Source organism: Plecotus auritus, assembly GCF_963455305.1.
Source record: "Plecotus auritus genome assembly, chromosome: 6".
Lineage (NCBI taxonomy): Eukaryota > Metazoa > Chordata > Mammalia > Chiroptera > Vespertilionidae > Plecotus > Plecotus auritus.
The window spans coordinates 32,693,171-32,712,521 of record NC_137773.1 but is presented as its reverse complement, the minus strand read 5'-3'; the positions used below and the strand labels follow the sequence as shown (position 1 = coordinate 32,712,521).

Genomic DNA, 19,351 nt, shown 5'->3' with positions numbered 1-19,351 from the left:
ATTTAGGTATTTTAAAATGACAAAATACTGAAATATTAATCTGAGTTTGCCTCGTATGAAAAATCTAGAGGATAGATTTGAATCTATTAATTAAATATGTCTTATATTTTATTTGAAATATATCTTTAAAAATGTGAAGGTATTACTAATCTAAGAATTGCTAAATATTTAACTTGCCACCTAAAATTTAAGGCTTCTAAGAGTTTAAAGTGCATAAGGAGGTAAAAGACCTATACATGGAAAACTACAGGACACTGAAAAAAGAGATAGAGGAAGACATAAACAGATGGAAGAACAAACTGTGTTCATGGATTGGTAGAATCAACATCATTAAAATGTCCATACTACCCAAAGCAATCTATAGATTCAATGCACTCCCCATTAAAATACCAACAGCATATTTTGCAGACCTAGAAAGAACTCTCCAAAAATTCATCTGGAATAAAAAACGACCCTGAATAGTTGAATCTTGAGAAAGAAGAACAAAGTAGGGGGGATCTCAATACCAGATATCAAGCTGTATTACAAAGCCACTGTTCTCAAAACAGCCTGGTACTGGCACAAGAACAGACATATAGATCAATGGAATTGAATACAGAACCCAGAATTCGACCCAAGCCACTATGCCCAATTAATATTCAACAAAGGAGGCATGAACATACAATGGAGTCAAGGGAGTCTCTTCAATAAATGGTGTTGGGAAAATTGGACAGATGCATGCAAAAAAAATGAAACTAGACCACCAACTTACACCATACACAAAAATAAACTCAAAATGGATAAAGGACTTAAACATAAGACAGGAAACCATAAAAATACTAGAGGAATCCACAGGCAGCAAAATCTCAGACATATGCCAAAGCAATATCTTCACCTATACGGCTCCTAGGGCAATAGAAACTAAAGATAAAATAAACAAATGGGACTACATCAAAATAAAAAGCTTTTTCACAGCAAAAGAAACCATCAACAAAACAACAAGAAAGCCCACTGTATGGGAGAACATATTTGCCAATGTTATCACCAATAAGGGCTTAATCGCCAACATTTACAGGGAACTCATACAACTTAACAAAAGGAAGAAAAACAACCCAATCAAAAAATTGGCAATGGACCTAAATAGATACTTTTCGAAAGAAGACAGAAGGAAGGCCAAGAGACACATGAAAACATGCTCAAAGTTACTAATCATCCGAGAGACACAAATCAAAACAACAATGAGGTACCATCTCACACCCATCAGAATGGCTATCATCAACAAATCAACAAATGACAAGTGCTGGCGAGGATGCGGAGAAAAAGGAACCCTTGTGCACTGCTGATGGGAATGCAGGCTGGTGCAGCCACTGTGGAGAACAGAGTATGGAGTTTTTTCAAAAAACTAAAAATGGCCCTAACCGGTTTGGCTCAGTGGATAGAGCGTCGGCCTGCAGACTGAAAGGTCCCAGGTTCGATTCCGGACAAGGGCATGGACCTGGGTTGCGGGCACATCCCCAGTAGGAGGGGTGCAGGAGGCAGCTGATCGATGTTTCTAACCCTCCATCTCTCTCCCTTCCTCTCTGTAAAAAATCAATAAAGAATATATTTTAAAAAAACACACAAAAAACTGAAAATGGAACTCCCATTTGACCCAGTGATCCCACTTCTAGGAATATATCCCAAGAAACTAGAAACACCAATTAGAAAGTATATATGCACCCCTATGTTCATAGCAGCACAATTTACAATAGCTAAGATTTGGAAACAGCCTAAGTACCCATCAGCAGATGAGTGGATTAAAAAACTGTGGTACATCTACACAATGGAATACTATGCTGCGGTAAAAAAGAAGGAATTCTTACCATTTGCAACAGCATGGATGGAACTGGAGAGCATTATGCTAAGTGAAATAAGCCAGTCAGAGAAAGATAAATATCACATGATCTCACTCATTTATGGAATATAATGAACAATATAAACTGATGAACAAAAATAGATCCAGAGACAGAGAAACATGGATCAGACCATCAAACCTCAGAGGGAAGGTAGGGGAATGGAGGGGTAAGGGGGAGAGATCAACCAAAGGACTTGTATGCATGCATATAAGCCTAACCAATGGACACAGGCAACAGGGGGATGAGGGCATTAGTGGAGGGGATAGGGGGTGTAATGGGGGAATAAGGACACATATGTAACACCTTAATCAATAAAGAAATTAAAAATAAATAATTAGGGGGAGGTCAATGGGGGGGAAAAAGGAGACATATGTACTACTATTTGTAATACTTCAAACAATTAAAAAAATAAATAAATAATAATTTTTAAAAATCAATAAAATATATTTTTAAAAAAATAAAATAAAATAAAAGTAAATAATTAAATAAAATATAATAAAGATACTGTCATTTTCTGCTCATAAAAAAAAGAGTTTAAAGTTCAAATTAAGTTGGGAGAAATTATATAGTTGTGATAACAAAATGCATAAAGTATAGAAATTTTTTTGAGAAAAATAATTCTTGTATTTTCTCTAGAGAAATTAGTAGTTCAAAATATATTACAGTCCTTATGTGTACTATGTGAGGTAAAATTTCAACCTAGAATATAATATTTTATATGGTCTAATTAAAAAAGAAGAATTAATTCCATGGTCTGAACTGAATTTTTAATATTAAAACCAGTTTAAATGTAATTAATATCTTTTAGAATAATTACAAAGAGTATATAATATAATTTTTGGGTTATGTATATTTGATGGTCTTTCCAAGTTAAATGTCAAGACTTTAACTGAGAGATAGCCTTGGGACATTTCAAGGGCCCTGAAATGATTCGAGGATTTACTCTCTTCTTAAAAGAAATATTTTGAACTAAATTAGGCCGATCTAATATACTTGAAATCATGTGGGAAGCTTTATCAAATAAAAATTAATAACTATATTTTATTTATATACATATATTTTAAATGTTATAAAGATTTCAACCTCTAAGCTTAGCAGGACAAAGTTGCTAAATACTTCTTAAGCAAAACCAGATTATTCAGCAATGGAATTTTAAGACAAAAAGCCTCAGGCAGCCTGTTCTTTAAATAGCCTAAGGGAGGGGGTGGCATCTGTACTTCATAGGTCAAATGTATAAGTTTACTTACTTTAGCCCTAACTGGCTTGGCTCAATGGATAGAGCGTCAGCCTGCAGACTGAAAGGTCCCAGTAGGGGGTGTGCAGGAGGCAGCTGATCTATGTTTCTCTCTCATTGATGTTTCTAACTCTCTATCTCTCTCCCTTCCTCTCTTTAAAAAAATCAATAAAATATATATTTTTTTAAAAAGTTTGCTTACTTTACTTTTTCAATAAAGATGCCTACTTTAGTTACTTAATAAATTAGCTTTTTACAATATAATCAAGGTCTCATATAAACTCAGTTATATAAGAAGCCAATATTTTTATAAGTAACTAGAGGCCCGGTGCACGAAATTCATGCACAGGGGAGAGGGTTGTCCCTCAGCCCAGCCTGCACCCTCTCCAATCTGGGACCCCGGTGGAATCGGGCCTAAACGGGCAGTCGGACATCCCTCTCACAATCCAGGACTGCTGGCTCCCAACTGCTCGCCTCCCTGCCTTCCTGATTGCCCCTAACCACTTCTGCCTGCCAGCCTGATCACCCCATAACCACTCCCCTGCCAGCCTGTTTGCCCCTAACTGCTCTCCCCTGCAGGCCTGGTCACCCCTAACTGCCCTCCCCTGCAGGCCTGGTCACCCCTAACTGCCCTCCCCTGCAGGCCTGGTCACCCCTAACTGACCTCCCCTGCAGGCCTGGTCACCCCTAACTGCCCTCCCCTGCAGGCCTGGTCCCCCCCAACTGCCCTCCCCTGCAGGCCTGGTCACCCCTAACTGCCCTCCCCTGCAGACCTGGTCGCCCCCAACTTCCCTCCTCTGCCGGCTTGGTCACCCCTAACTGCCCTCCCCTGCAGGCTTGATTGCCCACAACTGCCCTCCCTTGCAGGCCTGGTCCCTCCCAACTGCCCTTTCTTGCTGGCCATCTTGTAGCGGCCATCTTGTGTCCACATGGGGGCAGGATCTTTGACCACACTGGGGCAGCCATCTTGTGTGTTGGAGTGATGGTCAATCTGCATATTACTCTTTTATTAGATAGGATAGAGGCCTGGTGCATGGGTGGGGGCCAACTGGTTTGCCCTGAAAGGTGTCCCGGATCAGGGTGGGGGTTCCCTTGGGGTGTGGGGCAGCCTGGGCGAGGGGCCTGTGGTGGTTTGCAGGCCGGCCACCCTAACTGCCCTCCCCTGCAGGCCTGGCGACCCAAGCGGAGGCCCTGGTGACTCAAGCAGAGGCCCTGGTATCTGGGGTTTATTTATCTTCTACAACTGAAACTTTGTAGCCTGGAGCGGAGCCAAGCCTCCTGCTTGCTCCGTGGTGGCAGCCATTTTTGGGGGGATTTATGTATCTTCTATAATTGAAACTTCGTAGCCTTAAGCGAGGCCTGGGCCAGCCAGGGTGTGCGGAAAGCTTGGCTTCCTCCATCACCGGGAGCAACCCTAGCCTCCTGCTCTTTCCAGCTCCGTGGCTGCCGCCATTTCATTTCTGTTTGGGTTTATGTATCTTCTTTCATTGAAACTTTGTAGCCTTGAGTGGAGGCCTAGTCCAACAAGGGCAGCCGGAAAGCTTGGCTTCCTCCATTGCCGGGGAAACCCAAGCCTGCTCCTGCTCTCTGTGGCCATAGCCATCTTGGTTGGATTTATTTGCATATTTGCTCCTGATTGGCTTGTGGGCATGGCTTGTGCTTGTAGCGGAGTGATGGTTAATTTGCATATTACTCTTTTATTATATAGGACTGGATCTTAACAAAGGCCAAAGTAAAAAATTTGCATACATATGCAAATGAGCACTAGCCAAAAAGAATGCTGTTTAAAAGTAAATTTTAAGCTTAATAAAAAGGAGGAATTTTAAAATCTCTTCCACTACTATTTACAAAGTAAACTAAAAGTTATTATTCAAGCATTAAATCTCACCATTAATGAGATACCATAAGTAAAAAGAGAGTTACTTTTACTAGATATGTATACATTACAGTATTATCCAGCTTCTGAAAAGCAACCAAGTTTGTTGCTCTGTTTAAAAGAAAGAAAAAGGTTTTTAAAAGAAACTCTCTAAATGAGGTCTAGAAATTACTCTGGGAGAAAAAATAAAGAGAAATGCCCTTCAAATATCTAGAAAACTGTAAAAAAAAATCAATGTATTAGGCCTCAAAAAGAAAAGTAAATAATTTTCATTTTGCCTCCGTAACAAAGCTTATGTCAATATACTCAAAGACTGATAGCAGAAATCCAGTTAGTGTCATTTACTGTCCACACCCAAGGACAAATAAACTTAGAAAATAAGCCTTATTTCAGACTGATTTAAACTGGCAAGTTGAAATAAGTGAATAGTCAGGGGAACTTAGTTGTACCAGGCAGGAACCTATTCCTGGAGTATTAACTATTTTTTACTGATGATTCATCTCATAGTAAAGCTGCTTATCATGTAATGAATTCAGACCAAGTCATCCAGACCAGTCATACTTCTGTGTAAAGCATTAAATTAAAAAGCCAATAAGGCTGCATTGCAGGATTTCCAAAAGCCAAAATATTGTACAGCAAGCAAAAAATGTCCTTCTTGTATGTTAAAACAAAAAAAGGGGTAATAGTGGAGAAATATCCTGTAAGTAAACTATATCAAGCCTTAATTACTTTAAAATTTTTCACTTTAAATTTTTTCACTTGTAATGCTGATGGCAAGACACCCATAGAATTACACTGGTGTCAGAATAAGCCAAAGGAAAATGGTCTGGTTAAATGGATAGATCCCGAGTCTGGTTTATGGAAGGGTCCCTTTATTAACCTTCGGTCAAGGATATGCTTGTGTATTTCCAGAAAACTCCTCCAAGCCCATGTGGAAACTTCAACAATGGATCCGAGAGAGGAACTGACCAGGCTACTCCAACCACAGGTAGCAGTGGCCCCAAGCAACATGCTGATGAGACAGAGGAGAAACAGTCCAGAGATGGGGGATGGTAGAGACGCCTTGCCATGCTGTGTGTTGGTGCAGGTTGCCCTGGACAAAGCCAAAGAAGGTCGGACCTGCATTGTCATTTCCCACCATTTGTCCACCATCCAGAACTCAAATATCATTGCTGTCATATCACAGGGGACAGTGATTGAGAAGGGAACCCATAAAGAACTGCTGGCCCAGAAAGGAGCCTACTGCGAGGAGAAACCAAGATGGCAGCATAGGTAAACACCTAAGCTGCTGCCTTGCACAACAATTTCAAAACCACAACTAAAAGACAAAACGGACATCATCCAGAACCACAGGAAGGCTGGCTGAATGGAAATTCTACAACTAGAAGGGAAGAGGAAAGCACACTGAGACTCAGAGGAGCTGCAGAAGGCAGAGGTACGGAGATGCACACACGGAGAGGGCTGGCAACTGAGTACGCAGCTGGCTTTCTCAACCGGGAGGGAGACAAAAGCTCCCAACTGCTCTGAACTCCAGTTCCGGGCGAGACTCTGGGGACCCAGACTCATTTGGGGAGAAACTGGACTGTCAGGAAAGAGAAAAGCACACTGAGACTCAGAGGAACTGAGGAAGGCAGAGGTACGAAGGCGTGTGTGCAGAGCGGGCTGGCAACTGAGTACGCGGCTGGCTTTCTCAACCGGGAGGGAGACAAAAGCTCCCAACTGCTCTGAACTCCAGTTCCGGGCGAGACTCTGGGAACCCAGACTCATTCGGGGAGAAACTGGACTGTCTAGCAGCGGGAGAAACTCGAGGGCGGCTTTCTCTCAGAGGCGCTTGCACCAATTACCACGGGACACTGAGACCCAGGGGGGCCTTTTAGGGCAAGGCTGACAGGAAGCCATTCCTGTCTGCTCAGCCCTGAGACTCCACCCCATCCAAGCTGAGCACAGAGGCTTTTGCAAATCTTGTCTCATAAGTATGTCTCCAGCACAGAAGTGCTCCCATCGTAGACACAGCTGATCCTCACAGCCAATTGGCCTGGAGGTCAATTCCTCCCAGTGATACCAACAACAATCAAGGCTTAACTACAACAAGACTGTGCATACAGCCCACAAAGGGGTGCACCAAAAGTGTCCACCTCAGGTAACTGGGGAGGCTGAGCCACTGGGCCCTATAGGACACCTAGCACACAAAGCCACTCTGTCAACTCAGGGAAGCAGCCAAAGTGTAGAGACAAAGAAACAGGTCACAAATGAAAGAAATGGAGGAAAGCAAACGACTGGATATAGAGTTCAAAACCATGGTTATAAAGTTTTTCAAGAATTTTCTAGAAAAGGCCAATAAATTTAGTGAGACCCTCGAGGATATGAAAAAGGACCAACTAGAAATTAAGCATACACTGACTGAAATAAAGAATAATATACAGAGATCCAACAGCAGACTAGAGGATCGCAAGAGTCAAGTCAAAGATTTGAAATACAAAGAAGCAAAAAACATCCAACCGGAAAAGCAAAAAGAAAGAAGAATCCAAAAATATGAAGATAGTGTAAGGAGCCTCTGGGACAACTTCAAGCGTACCAACATCAGAATTATGGGGGTGCCAGAAGAAGAGAGAGAGCAAGATACTGAAAACCTATTGGAAGAAATAATGACAGAAAACTTCCCCCACCTGGTGAAAGAAATAGACTTACAAGTCCAGGAAGCGCACAGAACCCCAAACAAAAGGAATCCAAAGAGGACCACACCAAAACACATCATAATTAAAATGCCAAGAGCAAAAGACAAAGAGAGAATATTAAAAGCAGCAAGAGAAAAACAATTAGTTACCTACAAGGGAGCACCCATACGATTGTCAGCTGATTTCTCAACAGAAACTATGCAGGCCAGAAGGGAGTGGCAAGAAATATTCAAAGTGATGAATAGCAAGAACCTACAACCAAGATTACTCTACCCAGCAAAGCTATCATTCAGAATTGAAGGGCAGATAAAGAGCTTCACAGATAAGAAAAAGCTAAAGGAGTTCATCACAGCCAAACCAGTATTATATGAAATGCTGAAAGGTATTCTTTAAGAAGAGGAAGAAGAAGAAAAAGGTAAAGATAAAAATTATGAACAACAAATACATATCTATCAACAAGTGAATCTAAAAACCAAGTGCATAAAAAATCTGATGAAGAGAATAAACTGGTGAATATAATAGAATCAGGGGCATAGAAAGGGAGTGGACTGACAATTCTCAGGGGGTAGGGGTGTGGGGGTGCAGGAAGAGACTGGACAAAAAGCGTACACCTATGGATGAGGACAGTGGGGGGGGGTAAGGGCAGAGGGTGGGGTGGGAACTGGGTGGAGGGGAGCTTTGGGGGGAAAAAAGAGGAACAATTGTAATAATCTGAACAATAAAGATTTATTTTAAAAAAGAAAGGAGCCTACTGCAAACTAGTTCAATAGATGCCTGACAATAATTTTAAAAGGCCATGAAAGAATTCAATCCTTTTCATTGAATCTAAAAGTCTTAAAGCAGGGATTCTCAAACTTTTTAAACAGGGGGCCAGTTCACTGTCCCTCAGACCGTTGGAGGGCCGGACTATAGTTTAAAAAAAAAACTATGAACAAATTCCTATGCACACTGTGGGCCTGGGACGAGTCGGCTGCTAAGCAGGACAGGCAGCGGCACCCGGTGGGCCGGATAAATGTCCTCGGCAGGCCACATGTGGCCCGCGGGCCGTAGTTTGAGGACCCCTGTCTTAAAGGGTCTCAAGCCCTTCAAATGGCATACACCTTTCTAAATTTATTAAGAAAACAAAAAAGGGGAAATGCTGGAGGCTAAGACCAATAAGTAGTTAGCATAATTATGCAAGAAGTCCATTAGAACGCTGATAGACTTTGATATTCAGCAAGGGCTGAAAATCAGCTTCCTATTACCCTGTTGCTGGCTGAATGGCTGAAGGCAATCCCCTAACCTGATAATCCTTTTATTGTTTATCAAACTTTACCATTGATATGCCTGTTTGCTTTGCTAAAGGGCAAATGTGTATTCTAGTAAATAAAAAGCTGAAGGGTCCGGAGATTCGGGAAGCTTCTCCACTAGAGGGAAGGCCTCCACCTGGCTCCCCATGCCTTCTAAATTTATATTTCTTGTCTAGTATATCCGTTTGTGTGTCAGCCCCTTCTCCGGACCTTGAACCCTAACCGCAAATGGATGCAGCCGTTCACACGAAGATATTAGTCCATTTTAAAATCTTTAAGAAACTCTTTAGAAATTAAGGTTGAGTATGATCGGCCCCTGTCCCTGCTTTACAAAGTCCAGTCCTCGGGCAGCACTGCTCTCTAACAGAGAAGCAGTTCCTTTGGGTGCTGTGGACAAGCCTGGGGACTTCAAAGGTCTTAGAAACACACTTTAATTCCATTGAGTTCAGAAAACTCTCTAGGGATATAAGTTATTTAATTTATTAAGGCTGCAGTTTTCTCATCTATTAAGTGAAGCTAACAACAGTACCTATCTCATAAAGGTGTGTGGTCATTAAGTAAGCAAATACAGGAAACTCACATTTTCTGAGACCACTGCAAGTGCTCCATAACTGTTAGTGTATGATGTGCCAAATGCAGTGTTCCTTCAAAAATGAAAGCAGAGCTGATGCCTACATGAACCTTATAAGAGGAGTAAGACAAGGCACTAATAATTCCACCTCAAGTCAACAGGGCCATGACTGGAAGAGGCACTCCAAATCCAAAGAACAGCATGGAAGCAGGAAAATTCAGAGCATGTCTAGAGAGTAGCAATAGCTCAGTCCAGCTATAGCCTAGGCAATGTCTTTAACAATGTTTATTGAACAAACACTAAGTATGGGGAGCTGTGCCAGGCTCCAGGAGATGCAATAGAGAGGCAGATGCAGCTAGATCTTGGGGGATAGGTGGGATGTATAGGGGCATAGTATCTTCTAACCATGGGCCAGCCCCTTGAAGGAGAACTCTCCAGTAATAACTCTAACTTTTCTGGTCTTTTTGCTTCTTTTTCCTTAAAGAGAAATGGAAACAGAGGGAAAAAAAACAAGGGTTCTGGTTAAGAGTCCTAATTAACCAGACTTTACTATAGTACTGTTTAAGTTTCAAGTTTTGATTAATGAAACTCAATGTGTCTGTTCCTGTCCATTTGGATGAGAAATTACAGAGAAGCAGAGAGGCACCAGATAACGTCAAACAACAACACACATCTTCCCAATGTTGAAAGCATGACAAAACTTGGATGGTGCAGTCCCATGAAAGGACCTGCTCTCAGAGCTGAGTTGGGTCTTTCCAGGAAAGCAGGCCTGGAAAAAGTTGAGAGCTTTACCTAAGAGTAGCTAACGTTGTGCTACGCATCTCACAGGTACTATGTCACTTCTCCCAAAAGCCCTGGTGAAGTAAATATCACTACCCCCATTTTACAGGTGGAGAAGTTGAGGCTCAAAAAGTTATTTAGTCATGTGCTTGGAATCACAAAGCATAAATGGTCAAGCCAGGTTTTGAAATCAAGGCTGTCTGATTACAATAACAAACATTCTAATGACTATCTTAGGCCCCAAGACAGTATGAGCTTGTCCTAAGCAGGCCATTGGGGTAAAATGCAATATACATATCAGAGTACCCTAAGAATCCCTCTTAGGGGTGTTTCAGAGAGACAAAAAGAATAAATCTAATAACCTATCTTTAAAAAAATAACTTAGAATAGTGGTGTTCTAAACGTTTTAGCATTAGTCCTACGTTCAAATCTCCAACATACCCCTGAATTGATATCTTTACCTAATCTCTCTGTCTACCAGTTTAGGTGAAATGATACTGTTCTATGTTCTCAAAGCCCCTAAAACAGGAAATAAAAATTATCATAGCCCTAATCAACCTGTTTTATCCTCTGAGGCCCTTCTCTCACCCTGGGACGGTAGCACCAGGAGGGCAGGGTCTGCGTTGTTTGAACCTCAATCCTCAGTGCCCAGCACATCTGCAAATACTGAGCTCTCAGATTTTTACTGTGCTTCCTTCCATTCTTCAGGACTGCCTAGGGCTCAGGCGACCTCCTAAATTAATCCCAAGTTTCTCCTGATGGGAGGAAATAAGCCTAAGCTTTTGATCACGTTCATCTAAACTACAAGTCCTAAACAAATGGAACTGAAAACCCATCTATGACTTCCCTGGCCTTCAGAAATAAAACAAACCCCATTATCCCTGTGGCCCCAGGGAATAGGTCTGAGGGCTCTGGTTAAACCACTGGTTATATGTCTCAGGAAAGATTGGCTGACACAGGTGAACACACAAACAGAATCAACACATTTTAGCAAGGTAAAAAATAAAAAAGAAATGCTTTAAATCTCTCTCTCCTGCCCCCTATTGCCCTATTTGTGGAGGGCAGAGGTAAGCTTCTGTAAGTCAGTATTTGGCTCTCAGGGCCCACAATTTCCCTGCCCCAGGGAGAAGGCTCAGCTCCCACAGGGAAGTAACAGAGACCTACCTTGACCTCTTCCCACATGGGTCATGACCACCGACTCTCAGACTCTAAATATTACCACCTCCACCTTCCCTGGAGATGATGGGATATGAGCTCTTTACCATACTGACTTAATTCCAGAAATATATACATGTGGTCCCTCCTCCTTTCTCTATAACTCACGTGCATACACGCGCAGGGAGAGAGAGAGAGAGAGAGAGAGAGAGAGAGAGAGAGAGCGAGCGCGCGCAAAGGGCTGTATCAAAACTGCCTAGTCATCAGTGTTATTGATTCAACACCAGAGTTCCGTTACCCAGAGAATGGGAGGACTAGGGGGAGCTTCCTAAAATCCCAACAGGGAGACCATCTAACAACACAAACTACCCGTGTCTGCTCTAAGGCTTCATTTGCCACCTTCAAGTTAGAAGCAGAAAATCAGGGGGAGCAGGAATGAGGCGACCCCCATGCAGAGAGAGGCTGAACTGGCCTGGTGGATGTGAAAATAAGTAGTGGGCTTGGAGCACAGGCCCTGGTTCAGACAGCCTCATCATGAATCCTGCCATTGCCACTTACAAACTAGGTGATCTTGGACAAGTTACTAAACATTCTGGAGTTCCTGTTTCTTCATCTATAAATTGGGGAAAATAATAACTACCTCTCATAGTTATGTGCCTATTAACTGCACAGCACCAGGCCTGGAACCCAGCCAAGTGTTCAGAAATGACAGAAACTCCTACCATCATCATCATCATCATTTTATGATGCCAAGTTGAAGGCAGCAATTTCATTAAGACAACCCTCACTGAGTCAGAGGTTCGTGTTTTTTAAATGATTTGTCAAAGTTTTTTGCTGCCCTTAGTTTAATCACTTCATTCCATGATCTCAAAAGACTCAATTAATCGAAAAAAGGCCATTTCTTTACACAAACGCGTTCAATCCCATGGCTTTTCCATCCCATGGCTGGAGGGTTTCAGCTCAGCTTTGGCAGACTGATGTAAACAACATGCCCAAGGAATTTTTATTGCCATTTCATTAATGGGGTCTCATTAACATCCCTCCCAACCAGCTCTGCTGATGGCCCAGTGCATGGCCATCCAATTACCAAACAACAACATCCCCATAAACCTGTCCTGGCCTCTGAGGTTAAAGATTAAACTGTCCCTAGAAACAATAATGAGTTATAAGAAACAAGCTGTGCAAAATACTCAGGTCCCTTTCCCAGCTACTAGCTACCCAGGAGAACTCTGATACCATCAGCTGGGGACAAGAGTCTGGGTGATCAGCTTCTAAATACAGGACACCCTCCCCACCCCAGAATAATGTATCACAGCAAACACTTGGGAGCATAACCTTGAGGGGAAAACCAGACCCAGGAAAAGACAAGGCCGTTGAAACAGGAAAGCAAACAGGCAGCTGGGTGGAGGGGTGGTGCTCCTGCCCCTCAGAGTCCCACTGTTGTCTGTCTCTCGGTGTCTTCATCAAGGAACTAAGGACTAACCATCAGAAGGCAAGAGCTGGCTTTAAAAATGGTTACATTTTTTTAGAGAGCATTTTGGCAATATCTATGAAAAAAAATTTAAGGCATACTCCCTTTGAGCTACTTTATGCCACCAAGATGGTAAACTACAGGTATAATCTTATCATTACTTACATATTAGCAAGTGTACTCCAGAATATTATGTAGAAAATTTCTCACTCAATGTTTTATATAAAAGAAAAAACAGTTAACATTAATGCCCATTAATTAAGGCCTGGAGTTAAATAAATTATAGTTCATCCATATGATACAACAGATAAAAAAGGCTGAGAAAGCTCTATACTAGGTGCTGCCCATGGTTCTCTCTGGGTAGGATTGTGGGGCTTTTCCTGCTCTTTCTGCCTGTCTGCTTTTTCTGTAATAAGTATGGGTGATTTTTTATTAGCTAGTAATAACAATAGCAATAATAATTATGACAGCAAAAGAAAGTTTGTCTTGGAGAAGTAAAAGGAACAGAATTCAGAGGCAAAGCTGGGACCACGAACAAGTGAGGGCAGAGGCCAGCTAACCAGAGACTAGGCAAGGTGGGAAAGCAGGATATGCCTGTGCACCTGATACAGAGAAACCAAAATCAGAAGCTCTGGAAATGGTCCTCTCCCCAAAGTGCATGATGTCCACAGCAACAGCAGCGGTGATGACCCAAGGAGTCCCTCTCTCTGCCAGGACCCAGCTCTGAGGCTCTCTCACTGCAGATGGTGAGGCTGGCAGGGAGGCTCCAGAGCATGGCCTTGGGTGGTGCCTACTTCTGCAGGAGGCTCTCCTGCCCAATCCCAAACCATCCTGAAAACAGGGCAGGATGTATTTCCCCCATCATATGGAGGAGAAAACAGGCCTAGGGGTTGCTCTAGTGTTGGCTGCTCTGACCCCTACTTCTGATCTGGAGGGTCTCCGTGTAGTTGGTTGGCTTAAACCCCCACTAATGTGAGGCAGGGGGCTAGAGAAGCCGGTGACTACAAGGGCCGACACTGCCCCTTTTATGTGACCCACACCTGCACCCTTACTGTGGGACGGAGCAGCAGCTCTTGAGAGGCAGTGAGGGCAGAGAGTGAGGAAGTGCAAGACCAAAGACACACAGCAGCCCAAAGCAGTGGGTGGATGCAAACCACTGAGGGAGTAAGCAAAGATAACCCTTATACACTTCCTTCTCGAACACTGTACAATTTACCTTCACACTGCTTCTTCTAATGTCTTTTCATCGTGGTCTTACCACCTCTGCATTTCCGTGACTTCCCTGTGAGCCGCAAAGAAACCTGTACCCAGGACATGGTCGCAGGCTCTAAGGAAGGCCTGTACGACAGGGAGAGGCTCTCAGCCTGAAGTCACACTGACTGAGCAGGGAAAATAGGAGGGCTCACACATGCAGTGAGGGGGCCACCTCCCAACATGGAAGAGAAGACATCCACGTCTCACTTCCCCACACGAAGATGACTGAACAGCCTGTGTCTAGCAGAGACAGCTGGTCGTCTGTCTACACTGTCTGGTTGTTGGCATCTGACTATGTGGCACAGGCTTCCAGGCTCACACTTTGAATGGAAAATGCCAGCTCTAGCCACCCATACTCCTCAATTAACGATCCACAGGGCTGCTTTTATGTCCAAATAGGGCCTGCAAGCATAGTATGCAGTAGTTATAATCACTGGCTCTGGAGTCAAACTGTCGGGTTTGAAACCTGCCTCTGTCCTTACCAGCTGTGTGACTCCAACAAATAACTTCACCTGCCCATGCCTTAGTCTCCTTAGCTGTTGTACGCATTAAATGAGATGACACATAAAATGGTGAGCATAGGGTGTGACCCAAAGTGAGAGCTCAATAAATACTAGCTAGAAATAATTCATGAGGATTTCTGCATTCACACGTGTGTGCACACCCTCCCACATACACACTCACACAATGCTGGCAGGTCCCAATCACTGTGACAACACGAGGACCATGGAGCACCAACACATCACTGTGCTCCCAAATGCATCCTCCCCACTCTCCTACAGGTGAGTCTCACCATCAGACAATGAAAGGGGCAAAGGGAGAAAACACAGATTTTGAAAGTGGAGAAAAGCCAGGCCAGAAGGGCCTGGGAGCCTTTATTAAAGGTGAAGGTTCAGTACACTCCCCAAACCTGAGATGATCCTCTCAGCCAACTACAATAGGCTGGGATATGTGCTGTGTGTGCAGGCATGCATGCACACACAGTGTGGAAGGAGAGGGCTGGAGAGGGACACCAGGAAGGGAGTCAGGGAATTCCTGGCATCTAAGCACTCTTCCTTTGTCACTGCACCAGCAGATGTTCATGAACTGAGTTGGGTCTTGGCCAAGCTCTTGGCTCCTGCTGAAGCAAAGCCTCAAGAAAGTGGTCTCTTCAAAGACTGGGCTGGGGAGCCCTGTCCACAGAGAGGAAAGGCTCCTGAGAAAAAGCAGCAAGGCATGGGGAATGTGTAGAGAAAAGAGGGCACAGGAAGCACAGCAGAGAAACAGGAGAGTTGAGGTTCAGAGCCAGGAAGAGTCAGCAGAATTCAGAATTGGGGCATCTGGAGAACGTCCTTCACAAAAATCATCATCATCAGGATCATCTTAACAACTGGTCCCATTTGTATCTCAGAAATAGTAACATAATTATTACTGCCTTTCTGATTAAAAAAAAAGTTTTCAGATTTAAAAAACTATGATTATAATACATAACTTAGTTCAGCTGTAGAAATAAGATTGTAGGAATAAAGAGAGGGGAAGGATGTATGTATATGTGGGGAAAGTCTATGAAAGTTCTATCTTATTCTTCTGTGAGAAGTCAGCAGATAATATCTAAAACTATTCCAACCATAGTGATGTAAACATATTGTTTCGATAAGTGGAGATAAAGAGTAGATGGAACAGCTTTTAGCTGAATCAGAGCCTGCATTTTCATTCTCTTTAGAATTGAAGTGAGTGGCTCTAGAGAGCAAGACTTGTGGAAAGGCAGAGCTGGGGACCCTTCTTTATCATCACAGGCCTTACAGTAGTATTTGCCTTTAAGCTCCTGTTTAAAGAACACTTTGATCAAAAGAGAAATCATAACCAGTTTGGCTCAGTGGATAGAGTGTCGGCCTGCAGACTGAAGGGTCCCAGGTTCGATTCTGGTCAAGGGCAGTGGGGGGTGTGCAGGAGGCAGCTGGTCAATGTTTCTAACTCTCTATCCCTCTCCCATCCTCTCTGTAAAGTAGTCAATAAAATATATTTTTTAAAAATAGAAATTATCTTAAACAACAGAAACGATTTATTTCAAACCTAGCTCAAATTACTCTTACCCCATGAAGTTTTCTCAGATCTCTTTCCTCTTCTCTCATGAAAATTACTGTCTGTGTCATCCATCTGACAATTAATCATATTATACTTGGCAATGAGCTGAACTCTTCTATTGCTAACGATCTTCCCACCTGTGTCTTGTGACCCTGACTGAATTACAGCTGCTTCACAGCAGAGTGCACTTCTCACAATCTTTGAGGTGTCCACAGCCGACCAGGTTATTCAATCCACGAGGCTGGAGGAGGTGTGGCAGCCCAGTCCCCATTACCTGCATAAGCATTGGCCTGCTGCAGAAGGTCGGTGCAGGTGTGCACATCTGCAAACGCGCGGATGCCCAGGCAATTGGTGGGATGCAACTGAGACTGAAGGAAGTCACAGCAGTTCTGCCGAACATCCATGAGCTGCAGCAAGCTGGCTGCTGGGAGCAGCACCTGCAGGAGAAGGGGACATTCTGAGACACTGGATCCCTCCAGCAGGGCCTCTCCTCCCTACCACACTGTTCTAATCATACCACTCCCATGCTCGAGGTCCTGGCATGGCTCTCCACTGCCTGCTCAGGTCAGTCCAAACCACCTGGTCCGGCTGTCAGGGCAGCCCAAGCCTCATTTCCCCCCACTCTAACCTCATGGAGTCTCAGCACTAGCCTATTCTCTGTTTCCCTCAGCCTACAGCAGTGCTTTCCAATCGCTAATGTCTGTATGAATTCCCTGGGGATCTTATTAAAATGCAGATTCTGATACAACAGGTCTAGGGTGGAACCTGAGAGCCTGAATTTCTAACTGGCTGCACTTTGAGTATCAAGACCCTTAAGAGCCCTAGCTGGATTGGCTCGGTGGATAGAGATTCAGCCTGCTGACTAAAGGGTCCCAGGTTCGATTCCCATCAAGGGCACATACTCGGTTGCGGGATCAATCCCCAGTGGGAACATGCAGGAGGCAGCCAATCAATAACTTTCTCTCATCATTGATGTTTCTCTCTCCCCCCGCTCTCTCTCCCTTCCTCTCTGAAATCAATAAAAATATATATTTTTTAAAAAGACCCTTAAGAACTGAATGTCTGTGCTCCACCCCCACAATTTATATGTCAAAATCCCAACCCCCAATGTGACTTATTTGGAGACAGGGCCTGTGAAGAAGTAACAATGGTTAAATGAGGTCATAAAAGAGTGGGGCCCTAAGGTGTCCTTGCAAGAAGAGGAAGAAATTTCAGTGTTCTCTCTCTCTCTCTCTCTCTCTCTCTCTCTCTCTCTCTCTCTCTCTCTCTCTCTCTCTCCAATGTAAGGGCACAGGGAGAAGGAGGCCTTCTATAAGCCAGGAACTGAATCAGCTGGAATTTCGATTTTGGAGTCCTAACTTCCAAAACTGTGACTCCATAAATTTAAGCCACCCGATCTGCTGTGTTTTATGGCATCCCAAGCCGACTAAGATAGATTGATTCTTGGCTACACATTAACATCACCTGGAGGATTTTTAAAATATTGATGCCTGGGTCTCACCCCAAAGATTCTAACCTAAGAGGAATGAAGTGTGGCCTGGACAGTGAGGTGCTTCTACAGGTCCCAGGTTACCTCTAATGAACAGTCAAGTTTGAGAACCACTGCCCTACAGCCTTTAGCACACTGTCTTCACACAGAAAGGTACTTACTGAATTGTTCACTAGCTGATTCACCACTTAATTACTGAATGTCTGTGTGCCGGGCTCTGGTCTAGGCTCTATGATTCAGTGGTAAGCATGATAAGCCAGATCCCTGTTCTAATGGAGAATATAATCTACTGGAACAAGGGAGTCACCCCCAAGTCCCTCAGGGCTCAGATGAACACACTTTATTCTCCCATCCAACAGATAAAGAGAACATCTTTAGCTACATTCTCAGAGAAAGGAGAGCTGAGTTCCCTTTTAAAAGGTCACAGGACACATGAGTATTCACACTATTTCCTGGAAGACTGAAAAATTTCCTGCTCAGGTGTGTTGCATTTCCTGCTCAGGTGTGTTTTTCCTAAAAGCCCGGAAAAACTGGCTTGAGCAGGCCAGATGGGTGCTCAGACTGCCAACCCCTCTCTAGTTTCCTAGGCCTTTCCCACACTGCCCAGCCTGCCCTCTGGATCAAGAATCCTGGACTCATGGCCAGAGTCCTACCTGACCCCAGCTCTGCTTCTCTTTCCCCCCTGCCCTGTGGAGGAGGTCAACAGTGTGAGCATGTCCTTCAAAAAAGAAATTAAGAAAAAAAATAAAAAAAGAACAGTTTGATTTGAGGCTGCTTAGCTCAGGGCCCACGACATCCATTTCACCCCCAAACAACTGCCACGTCCTGGGCTTGCTCTCAGCTGCTCCCCCGGCTCGCAGGGAATGTCTGGACCAGCCAGATTCCAGCTGTTCCCATCAACGAGGGTGTGCCCAGGAAGCCAAGGGCTGCAGATACATTTCTTTTCTTGACTCGGGCCTCTACAAAAGTCTTTTTCTTTCCCCCAGAGATTTAAATCCTGGACCCTGACCATCTCCCAAAACAGTTCTGAGCCTTAGCTCCAGCTCTCCTCACCAGCCTGTGCTCAGGCCCCACTCTGCCCATTGCCTTGGGCCTTGTCCTTCCACTAGGGCACCCAGTCATCCAGGTTTGCCGAGGACCAAGGGTTTCCAGGACACAAGGCTTTCTATGTTCGCACTGGGACAGTGGGTCGCCCTTTCTCATCCCTGTCCACATGCAGAAACCACCAAGAGCCTCCACCATCAGGGGCCCTACTCCCAAGCTACATGCTTGCTCTCAACAAGGAAAGCTCTTCTGACTACAAGCTTATTAACCTCCTCCTCACAAGGCTGAGTTCTAGAAAACATGCTCTGCTCTTCCCTTCCTCTCTCTTCCCCTCTCCTATGTCTCTAGAAGGACAGCAGTAAATTAGCATTGTGTCCTTGGTATTTTCCAAACCCTGATTCATTCCAGAGAAGGAAAAAGATAAAAATCACCCACGCTTGAGTTTTAGATCATAAGTGGACACAGCCAAGCTCCAAATCTGACCACTTAAGTTCCATTCTCACTAGGCAGCCACTGTCCCCACTAAGCAGCCATAAACTGAGAAACTCAATTAAACTGTGAGCTTGCTCAGCCTA

The 19,351-nt window shown here is 43.9% G+C and overlaps 1 protein-coding gene across 5 annotated transcripts in view; it reads right to left on the bottom strand.

Moving 5' to 3' along the window:
• KLHL3 (kelch like family member 3) overlaps window positions 1-19,351 on the bottom strand; it is a 112,658-nt gene that overhangs the window by 55,487 nt on the left and 37,820 nt on the right. For all 5 annotated transcript variants that reach the window (XM_080675818.1, XM_080675817.1, XM_080675820.1 and 2 more), the window contains one exon: window positions 16,518-16,680. In XM_080675818.1, coding sequence (XP_080531944.1) covers window positions 16,518-16,680 — 163 coding nt within the window. The remainder of the gene's footprint in view (window positions 1-16,517; window positions 16,681-19,351) is intronic.